General features: G+C 34.4%; 2 protein-coding genes across 3 annotated transcripts; one reads left to right on the top strand and one right to left on the bottom strand.

The window, feature by feature from the left end:
* The first annotated feature begins 1,403 nt into the window (after positions 1–1,403).
* LOC136229522 (nuclear transport factor 2) lies at positions 1,404–6,031 on the top strand. 2 transcript variants are annotated; one of them, XM_066018376.1, is made up of 9 exons: positions 1,404–1,807; positions 1,926–2,060; positions 2,426–2,777; positions 3,323–3,579; positions 3,903–4,083; positions 4,439–4,560; positions 4,641–4,709; positions 4,798–4,873; positions 5,640–6,031. In XM_066018376.1, the coding sequence occupies exons 1-9, from the start codon at positions 1,766–1,768 to the stop codon at positions 5,792–5,794; spliced, it is 1,389 nt and encodes a 462-aa protein (XP_065874448.1). In that variant the 5' UTR covers positions 1,404–1,765; the 3' UTR covers positions 5,795–6,031. The 2 variants fall into 2 exon arrangements, with proteins under 2 accessions (XP_065874448.1, XP_065874447.1); XM_066018375.1 differs by having other exon boundaries at positions 1,405–1,807; positions 4,798–4,879.
* A 550-nt stretch (positions 6,032–6,581) lies between these two features.
* On the bottom strand, positions 6,582–8,420 carry LOC136231290 (uncharacterized). The gene is made up of 4 exons (XM_066020626.1): positions 8,250–8,420; positions 7,428–8,167; positions 7,133–7,305; positions 6,582–7,046 (listed from the first exon to the last, which is right to left on the bottom strand). The coding sequence occupies exons 2-4, from the start codon at positions 8,133–8,135 to the stop codon at positions 6,965–6,967; spliced, it is 963 nt and encodes a 320-aa protein (XP_065876698.1). The 5' UTR covers positions 8,136–8,167; positions 8,250–8,420; the 3' UTR covers positions 6,582–6,964.
* Positions 8,421–10,775: the final 2,355 nt, after the last annotated feature.

Below are 10,775 nucleotides of genomic sequence, written 5' to 3'. Positions count from 1 at the left end.
GAAGTTGAATATTTAACAAAATATCATATTGCATGGGATTTCGACTAATTTATTTTATTTTCATTTAAAATTTCATTTTTAATGGTTTAAAAACAATTTAAAAAAATATCTGATGACTAAATTTGTAAAACCACAACTCTAAATATAGATAAGATGACTTGTGCATTTTAACTAAATTTAATATTTAAAATTAACTGTATTTGTAAAACCACAACTCTGAATATAGATAAGATGCAATTATAATCTACCAAATCACGTATTTATAACTGACTATGATATCTATACTAAATTATTTTGATAATCCAAACCAATGTGGGCGAATATAATTTAAGTGTTTTTCCTTTTCTTTTAAAAGTAACCAATCTATTTAAGGTTCAGTTGTAATTTTAAGAATCTGTTCTTTATTACTTAATTTCAATAATAATTAGTTCAATTTAGTAGCAATCAGTTTAGATTAGTTTAATTCAATTTATGATTCAGTAATTTATCATTATTTATTATAATAATTATTATTATTGTATATAATATATATAATTTATTATTACTGTTTATAATATATATAATTTATTATTTATTATATATATAATGATTTATATATATTTTATTAAATGTCCTAACTACATGTTAATTGTTTTTAATCATCTTCGTTAACTTCATCATCATCGTCATCTTCATTCTCCGTTAGACGTGATTGAATGAAAATTTATATTCATATAGAAATTTGTATTTGTGTTTAATTTCATAGGCTTTAAATTGTATGTAAATTTGTGTTTATATGTAATTTATATTTTTAGTTAAAATTAGACTCAGTTTTATTTAATTTCATAAGCTTTTATCGAGCCGAACTTTTATTTGATATTCAATTGAGTTTTATCTTTAATAATATATTTATTTATTATTGTTGTTATTATTATTAGAATCATTATTATTATAAGCTTATTAATGTCTAATATTATCATTAAAATTAATATTATTATTATTGTTAAGTTCAATAACATTCAGTTAAGTTCAATAACATTCAGCAGCATTCGGTTTAGTATTATTTTTCAACGATAAAAACAGAGCCTAATGCTGATAAAAAAAAATTTGCTGTGGTAAATCAGGACAAAATCAAGCAGTAAAAGTAAGTTATCTTGTCATTACATTCTGTGAAGCAGGTAAACTAAACATAGTTCACTTCCCCAATCTGGTAAAAATATTTGAATCTCACTCACAATTTGTGTTATTTATTCAATCTTACCTAAAGATTTTTTTTCTTCTTTTTTGTACTGACCTGATATTAACCTAAAGCGAAGCCATCATCAGAAGATCTAATGGACGGTTGTGATTTGACTCCAACTTTGCCATATGTACAGCTATGATTTAGTGTTTCCATCCCTAGTATTATTCTTTTCTATTGGCTTATCAGATCACTCTTTCTCTTCTTCACTCTCCTTCCTTCCTTCCTTCCCCTTCCATCCATAGATCTCTCTCTCTCTCTATATATATTCCCTACCTTGATTCTCTCTCTACTCTTCTTCTCTCTTCTACCTCTGCTTATCTGTTCTCTCCCCAAATTAGCTTTTTGTATTGATTTCTGAAATATCCGAAGAATCTATTCTCAAAAACCCTATAAACCCTAATTCCTGGGGTTTTGAGAAACGACTTTGTTTTTTTTTTAGTTTTGGATCTGTCCTGCTACCCTTACTATATCAATTTTGATCTTCATTCTTTGAGCGCTTTTGTTCGTGCAAAAGCAATTTTTTGGGTAGCTTCTAAATTCGCAATGATGGCTAGTCCATACCAGGCGCCTGTTAGTGCTTTTCAGGTAACTCAATCTCGATTTGTAGGTGATATATGGTTATTTGCATTCGGGATTTTGTTGAAGTAGAAAAAGGCTAAGTTGAAAGTAAGCGATTTTTATCCGTAATTTATTTGTATTGTAGGTGGGTTCGTTCTTCGTAGGACAGTACTACCATGTGCTTCAACAACAACCTGACCTTGTTCATCAATTCTACACTGAGGATAGCACCATGATTCGTGTTGATGGCGATTCATCCGAGTCTGCTTCCACAATGCTGGTACTTTCTCCTTTAATTTTTATTTATATCGCTTGAATCCCTTGTTGTAATCAGGCCGGGCATTTTGTTGATTGTGTCGTTTTAAGTTTTGTTTTGTATATGGTAAGAGTACTGTGGGCTTTAACTGTATGACCTTTCTGGTGTTTCTTATTCGTTGCACATATTACTATTTAGTATGCTTTACTATAGTGGGTTTGACATACTGTTTTATGCTTCATAAGTTCTCGCACTTGAACCGATTATGTAGTATAAGATGACTATATATGTGATTCTAGACCATAATTTTGGGGTAATCTATATTCAAGCGATGCAAATTTCTTCTTACCACTAATTTATGATTTTATGTTTCTGTCTGTGGTCCTCAGCAAATCCATACTCTTGCCATGTCTCTAAACTTTACTGCAATTGAGATCAAGACCATCAATGCCCTTGAGTCATTACATGGAGGTGTTATGGTGATGGTCTCTGGTTCTGTTAAAACTAAGGAATTCAATTTGAAGAGAAAATTTGTGCAGTCCTTTTTCCTGGCTCCACAAGAGAAGGGTTATTACGTTCTTAATGATATTTTCCAGTTTTTTGATGAAGAAATGATTTACCAGCCACATCCAATTCCCGTATCATCAGAAATTATATACCAGCACCATTCAAATCCACTATCATCTGAGGACTTCAGGGATACACACCTGAATGGTACAAGCCCTATTCCAGAGCCACCAGGTAATATGATATCTATATGCATAAGGAATTGCTAATTTGGATTCAGAGATATATGGAATTAGTTAATTTTATATGAGACTTATATTGCATTCCTTATATAGTTCATACAGAATGATGAATGTTTCACTAAGTAGTTAGCGTGTGGAGGTTGCCCGCAACAATTTCTGTTCAGTCTATAAACATAAATAAACATGTTAATTGCTCTGTTCTTATGCATAATATTTTGTTATAGGCTCGTTAGCTTGTTCTTCTAGACAGTTATCATAAATATCTTGTAATGACAAAGTTGCATAGTCATCAAGATATTGTATTACTTGATGAAGTTAAATCTTCTTGGGTTCGTACTTGGGTGCTTGCATGTCCCCTTCTTTTTATGGGGTTGTTTATTGGGTACCTAAGGAAAAAGAGAGAATAATTTTAAAATTTACTGCCTGAATCCTGTCTTTGTCCCTGAGGCTTAGATTTTTACAATCATTCCAATTTTATTAGATCATATGAAGATCGAATATTTCCTGCTGATTATGGTCAAATCTTCGAGTTTGTAGTTTCTGAGTATGTTTTGGAGGAAGAAGCTAGAGAATATGTGAACGCAGTCCATATAGAAGATGATCCAATAGACAAGTACAGTCTCCCAGAGCAACATCAGCAGCCAGACTATGAGACTGAAATTGTTGTTGAAGGAGCTCCAGTTGAGGAGGCACCTGCTTCATATCATGGCACTGTGAATGTTGTGCAAGATTCCCCGGTTACTGCACTAGATGAATCTGCAGAAGAACCTCAAAAGAAAACTTATGCTTCTATTGTATGTACTAAATCCCTTGATTATGTGTGTGCTTTCATTTGTTATTATATGTACCTCTTGTTTGCTTGTCCATTATTATGCTGCCAGTCGACTCTCCACTCCATGTGTGCATATAGAGAGAAAAGTAACTTGAGAATTAGAACTGTAAATGCAGTATTAGAACAGAACTGAGCTATGAGTTTCTGATAGAAAGTATTCGAGGGACAGAGAGTGCAAGAAAGGAGTTTTTGTTATTGTATATTTCTATGTTGTGTTTAAATTGTGTTAAGGTAGTTGGATGAAAACTAATTTTATTTCCATTGTTCATATGTTTGATTTATCAGCTAAGAGTTTCTAAGGGGCAGTCATCAGTTTCTACTTTGCCATCTGTGAAAAAGAGTGCTCCAACTACCTCTGATTGGAATTACGTACCACCACCTGCAGCTCAACAACCGGAGTCTGTATTTACTTCTGTTCCTGATTCTGGACTTGAAGCAACAGAGGAAGTTTTGGGGCTAGATGAAGGTCAGAATCTTGATTTATTTTCTCCTATACTGATGTTTATTACTGGTTGTTTTAAGCACTCTTGCATTAGGTGTATGTTTAACGAATGGTTCCCAAAGTTTGGCTGATGTTTGGAACCAGTCAATGACCAAGGTTACATGAGCAAGAGCCTTGATCACCACAACGAATGCATCTTTGAAACGTTGTCACAGTATATATTTTCTATTTTAGACACTTGCTATCTGATTGTTGTCACAAAATATATCCTCCATTTTAGAAACTTGTCTATCTGTTCTAAGCTAGTGATATGATTGAAATATGAAATTGATGATGCTTGCAAACATCGTATTGATTCTTAATCATACTTCTCTTTCAGGTGAACCAAAATCTGTGTATGTGAGAAACTTGCCCTCCGATGTTACTGCTGAGGAAATTGAGCAGGAGTTTAAGAGCTTTGGCAGAATCAAGCCTGATGGTGTGTTCATCAGAAACCGAAAGGTGAATCCTTATTCACTTCTTTGCAAGTTTTTGCTTGCCAAAAAAACAATCCTGAAATATTTATTTATTTATTTATCCAGGATGTTGTTGGCGTTTGCTACGCCTTTGTCGAGTTTGAAGACCTCGTTAGTGTTCAAAATGCAATCCAGGTTTTATTTCTATTCCCAGTTCAATTCTTTTTTCTTTTCCTCTTAAATATGTCCTCCCACTATATTTATCCGTTATTTTTCTCTTTAGGCATCTCCAATACAGTTGGCTGGACGGCAAGTATACATCGAGGAGCGAAGACCAAACAGTGGAATTGCTTCACGAGGTGGAAGTATGTTCATAAATGCATTTTCCTTAATTATTTGTAAAATCTTTTTCCTTCTTGGGATATAGTTTTTCACAAATTGTTTGCTGTGTTCATTGCTTATATACAGCTGTCCAAGCGATGCACTTCGAAAATTCTAACAAATTTATTATTCTTATAAATGATGTTTCAAAAGTTTTATATGGGACATAAGTTCCACATAACATGTCTGTTCATTTGCTCATGTTTTGATACTAATGCATTTATTAAGTTCATACTAAGTCATGTCCATTATGACCATTTGTTTTTTTCACCTGTGGAAATTTTTGTTAAGCATGTGTACCAAGTACTGATATTTATATAGCTAGATAAATTCTGTGTACTTTTTATATAGAAATAGCATCTTAAGAAAATCCAGCGTCTTTCTTACAGTTCGATCACTTGTTTTTAGTTTCTGCCCTATAATTGGGCCTCAAATGACCGTGAGTAAAACTTGAAGGCAATGGAGAACACAATGCCAGTTGCTCTGATATTAGTAATAGCTTGTTGGTAGAGTGCATTCCGATGGTCGAATTATATGTTAGTTGTGGCAATGATGTTATCTGAGTTATCTTTCAATTATGGTCAAACTATTGTTTTGCTTTTACCAGTTTGCATGTTACTTGCGGATGTAATTTTCAGTTAACTTCATTGCACATCTGGCTTATAGCATAGAATGCTCTAAGCAGCCATTGTGTGTTTTTCTGCTGCATTGGCACTGAGCTGCTGTTTGAATTTCTTTGAGCAGGAGGAAGGGGAAGAGGCAGAGGTGGTTATCAGACAGATGCACCAAGGGGACGTTTTGGTTCACGTGGTTCGGGAAGAGGAATGAATTATGATAGCAGTGATTACGGCAGAGCAAGAGGCAATGGTTTCTATCAGCGGGGTGGCCGATACGAGTGAGAGATGAAAAGGTTTGCAGAGACAGGAAGAACCTCAGGTTTTTTCTTAGTGAAAGAGAATGCAAGGTGGTTTTAGAGCGATTGAGATTCCTTCCTGATGGAACAATTTCTATTTAGTGTGTACTTTGGTGGAGGTGTGTCATTTCATATTTAGATGTCTTTTCTTAATGTTACCTAACTCAAATGGTATAGTTGCGATTTTGCTCCCCTTGAATGGTTTTTTTATTTTGCATTTCAAGTGGGTGATTTTGGGTAATTTTATGTTGGCCCTAATATTATGAGTAGTCGGTATATTTATACACAAAGGCTCCTGATTTGAGAATATTAGTTTCCTGTTTTAATTTCCTTTTGCTGCAAACCTGGCAACTCGAAATTTCATTGGCCTTTGATGACAAACTTAGGCCTTTCTGGTACCTCTCAAGTTCAACTGATTTCATTTTACTCGAGCGTTCATATCATGATGAATTTTGTGCAAGGACCTTGTTAGAAGTAAAATGATACAGGCGAATTTATGACATGTTTTACAACTTTATTCCACTTACTAACATCAAATGTGGTGCTGTATATATATATATATATATATTCCTCTTCAAATTACGTGTTTTTATTCGTTTTTCTTCCCTTTTCTGCAATTTTTTTAAACACATTTTTTGCCATTGAATCGTTTATGTTAAGACTGAGAATTAAACGAAAAAACAAAATTAATCTAAATATGTTACATGATAGTTTTCACAGTTTCATAAGATTCCACAAAAGTTGAAACTAAATGAAACTTTATTGATAATCTGTTAAAATTCAAGTGAAATCTTTAATAATTCCATTCAGTTTCATTTGGGTTTCACAAAATGTGAAACTTGATACTCGCGTAAAACTTAATGTTAATGTTGCAAAATAGTTGCAATCAAGTTTTAGAAATGCCACACTGAATAGTTTCTAATCAAAGAGGTTGGAGCACTTGTTTCCCTGTACTTTAAGAAAGAAAGTTTAGTTTTCATGTTTGGCAAACCAAGAATTTATTCCTATTTAGATGAAATCCCCATATTTATTAGCATCAACATTGTATTATTATTATTTTCCAAGAGAAGAGCATTGTGGAGTCAATGTAGACTGCCAAATTTGCCAGTAACTAAATCATCAGCTAATGGGGAACTCGTGTTAGAGAGGATTAAACTCAAACACCTGTGGCTGAATGAAACTCGTCTTCATCGTCCTCAATTTCCCACAGAAAACTTGCATATGCTGCATGCACATGGCTGCAAAATACCAATTCGAATCTCAATACCAAACAAGTTTTAAAGCATTAAATCATTCATCATCTACTTTGCAAAAGCATATTTACCTGTCTTCAGGTGAAGCTTGCACTGCTCTTTCGTGGTAGCTTGAAGTTTTTTCTTCATTTCCATTCAATTCCCATATTAATGTAGCATATTGTGACAGAATTTCACCATCTTTAGGATCTGCTAAGATAGCTCTCGAGTAATACTCTTGTGCTTCTAAAAGATCCCTCTTTGTCTGCACAATTTTATGTGGATGCAAATTCAACAATTTTTTCAACTAGCTCTAAATTTGTAAATAATTTATGCACCCACCATAAACTTATGTTTTATACCTAACTTAAACAACATGTAACTCACCTGATACAAAAATTGAGCATAGTTTCTCAACAACAAAGGGTTGCCGGGGTTTTGCTGCACCATCATTTTATAGTACTCCTCTGTTCCTTTCCTATCCCCACCATCTCCTCCACCTGTCCAATGTAATCCACCACCACCGCCTCCGCCACGGCCACCACTGCCGTTGCCGTTATTGTCAATTCCAAGCCCTCTTGCTAGATACATTTCTTCATTAATGAACCCTCTTTCCCCTTCAATACCAGCATTCCAACTTCTATCAAGTAATCCTACTGTTTCTGCTCTATTACTTAAATTACCATTTGCTTCTGCTTCAAATCCACCTTCCTCATCCCCAATCTCACTCCAATAATCACCATCTTCTTCATCTTCTTCTTCAAATCGACCTCTTGAATTATCAAGTGAGAAGGAAGGTATAGTCTCCAACATCGAACACTTTTGTCTACCCGGAATCTTCTTAGGATTGGCTAGATTTTGGTAATCATCATAAGCCGAGGCGGATCCTTCAAGATTACTACCAGACTGAGCTCGGCGGAGACCTAAATCAGAGACGGAAGGAGAAATTGGCGACGAATTACAAGAGATAGAGGTGAAATTGAAAGACCCAATTTGATGATAGGGAGATGGAGATCTGTGGAAATTATTAGGAGTGTCTGATACAGATGAGATTAGGGATCCAAGAATTGGAGTGGAAGAGCTCCTTAGCAGCATTGCTTATGAATTTAGGTTGTTGAAGTGAAATTCTGTGAAGGATTGATGGAAGAAACACATAAAGATACGATTATCATAAGGAAAAAACGAGAAAGAAGAGATAGAATTCCTTACCTGGGAAGAACGCAATTAGAAGAAAATGAAGCCGCCACAAGTTGAAGATAGAATCTATGAAGGGGAGAAGGAGGGGTTTGATTTTGGGTTTTGGACGGTGGAGAGGAGAAGACAAAAATAAATATCTATGAAGGGGAATCTCGTTGTTTTGGTGTGTAGTGGAAAAGCTGTCACATGGCTTCTGGCCTTGGAGACAGATCCTGCTTTCCAATTTTGAAGTATTCAGTTTTGGGTAAAATTCAAACATGGCCACTGTAATTTACTCATTTTCACATCATTACCTTTAAACTTCAAAACATAATATAAAAATCTTTCAATTTTATAATTTTTTTAATATTATGACAATTAAATTTTAAATAACGTCTCAAAAGAACCATTGACGATTTTAAAATAGTGTGTTCAATAATTAAAGTTGTTTAAAACTACATTTCGAATTGCATTTTTTCTTCTTCCAGGATCACTATTTTTTTATAGTTTTTTCTCTCCTAACTAAATAACACTCAAATGATCTCAAAGTAAAAAAAAATTGAAGAATTAAAATTGTTTAGAATATAATCCATTCTTGAATTTTTTTTATTTTATTTTGAGGTTATTAACTAATTGAAGTTTAGTGGTTATAATATTATAAAGTATAAAATTGAGTGATTTTTATAGTAAATTTTGAAATTTAATAGTCATACTATGAAAATGAGTAAATTTTAGCGGACATTATGTAATTTAACAATTTAGTTTTTTATCTTTTATCCTAACCCAATAAACTTGTAATTACTGTTCTTTTTGTCATACAGTGCTACTCATTTCGTATTAACGTAATACATTAAAACCTCTATAAATTAATAATATTGGGACAATGAAATTTTATTAATTTATAAAGATATTAATTAATTAATCAATAAATTAATAATTATTAATTTATAGAGTGATGAACCTGAGGATGAAACTGATGAATTTTCATGGCCAACAGTCCCACCCATAGAGGTGCAAACCATCTGCGAAAGTGAATAGTCACTGCTGTCGGTGGTGGATACACTTACGAACCAAAAAAAAAACTGATTCAGTATATTTGGAACCAGTCACAAGAAATAAACAATTATAAAATTAACCACTCTTTACAAATTTTTGTTACAATTTGACAAGGGCACACCAGAACTTTTGAATGAAATTCAATTAGATTTAAATTTCAAGAAAAAATAAAGTACTATAGAGTCATATTTTGCTGCATTATCCTAAGTATATATTTATATATACTTGGCATATGTATTTGAGAAATTATTAATTTATAGAGATAATAAAATAATGTATTTATAAATGGTTATTTCAAAAAATTATTATCTTATTAATTTATTAAAATTGATCATTTTTTGAATTGATCTAAGTCGGGATCAGAAGAAATTATTATTTTAAAGAGATTATTAATTTATCGAGTATTAATTTATGAAGGTTGCACTGTAATTTTTTACAATTTCTATAGTTGTTGTACAAACTTAGAAAGAACAAAGTTACCAAATAATTAGAATATGAGATGAGTCACGAACGAGATCGTATCTTTTTAGGATGTCCATGGTAGTACTACTAGTAGATATAAGCAGATCAGTAGTGATGAGGGCATCTTACCCCTAGACCCGAGCCCGGAACAACGAGAAGCTACTCGAGAGAACCCACCAAAGGAGATCGAAGAGCAAGTCAAAACAGAGGGCACGTGGGGCGTGCCTAGTTGGACGCCAGGCGTGGGAGGTACCGTCATGGGATGAGGATCAAGTAACGCGAGGACGCGGGGCGCCAACAGTCACACGCGGGGCGCGAATAGCAATGTTGAGCAGGAAGCTTCCCAGAAGATCAAACACGCGGGGCGTGCACCTTGGGCGCCACGCGTAGATTTCCGTCCACAAGACCATCAAGCTCAGGAACCCAATGACGCGGGGCGTACCCCTCATGACGCCGCGCGTAACGACTGCGAGCCAGCACCCCCAAGTTCAGGAGCACATTTACGCGGGGCGTATCCCTTGGACGCGGGGCGTGTTTGTCCAGGAGAATACTTCTCCTCCAAGTTCTCACCTTGAGGGGACCAAATTCTGTTACTCTTTATTTACTGTTTTGCCATTACTCTCTTATTACTAGTTTGCCATGAACTCTCCCTTTCCCCACTTTACCCTCATGCACATGCTTTCCCCAAAACCCTATTCATGGGGTTTTGGTCTTTACCCTTGTTTTGTTGGAAGGTATTTAAACCCTTCTCTTTGTAATGTTCTCGAACTTTTGATGAATTAAAACTATAGCCTCCATTGAGAGCTTGGGATTTCATATCCTTTGGGTTAACTCAACCTTCAAGTTTAGCTTAAGAAGATCGGATTCTTTATTGGTTTACGATTAAAACCTTCAGTCTATTTTAATCTATATCAGTTGGTATCAGAGCCGAGTCGTTTTCCTTGACCAGAGACTTCTTCTCGGAAATGGTTCAACCCCGTGTCACCACTGAAGCCACCGGATCCATGGATCAACGGATTGAAGCACTAGAAGGCAACGTGA

The sequence above is a fragment of the Euphorbia lathyris genome, chromosome 5 (assembly GCF_963576675.1).
Source record: "Euphorbia lathyris chromosome 5, ddEupLath1.1, whole genome shotgun sequence".
NCBI lineage: Eukaryota > Viridiplantae > Streptophyta > Magnoliopsida > Malpighiales > Euphorbiaceae > Euphorbia > Euphorbia lathyris.
The sequence above is the reverse complement of the archived record's forward strand: the minus strand, read 5'-3'. Positions and strand labels throughout refer to the sequence as shown.

What these genes read in the sequence shown, in the direction of transcription:
- LOC136229522 (XM_066018375.1), top strand. Translation starts at nt 1,766, where the DNA reads ATGATGGCTAGTCCATACCAGGCGCCTGTTAGTGCTTTTCAG. An exon ending in CCCTATTCCAGAGCCACCAG is followed by an intron (nt 2,778 to 3,322) that starts GTAATATGATAT and finishes TCGAGTTTGTAG; the next exon opens with TTTCTGAGTATGTTTTGGAG. An exon ending in GTGTTCAAAATGCAATCCAG is followed by an intron (nt 4,710 to 4,797) that starts GTTTTATTTCTA and finishes TTTTCTCTTTAG; the next exon opens with GCATCTCCAATACAGTTGGC.
- LOC136231290 (XM_066020626.1), bottom strand. Translation starts at nt 8,135, where the DNA reads ATGCTGCTAAGGAGCTCTTCCACTCCAATTCTTGGATCCCTAATCTCA. An exon ending in ATGCTCAATTTTTGTATCAG is followed by an intron (nt 7,306 to 7,427) that starts GTGAGTTACATG and finishes AAAATTGTGCAG; the next exon opens with ACAAAGAGGGATCTTTTAGA. An exon ending in CAAGCTTCACCTGAAGACAG is followed by an intron (nt 7,047 to 7,132) that starts GTAAATATGCTT and finishes GGTATTTTGCAG; the next exon opens with CCATGTGCATGCAGCATATG.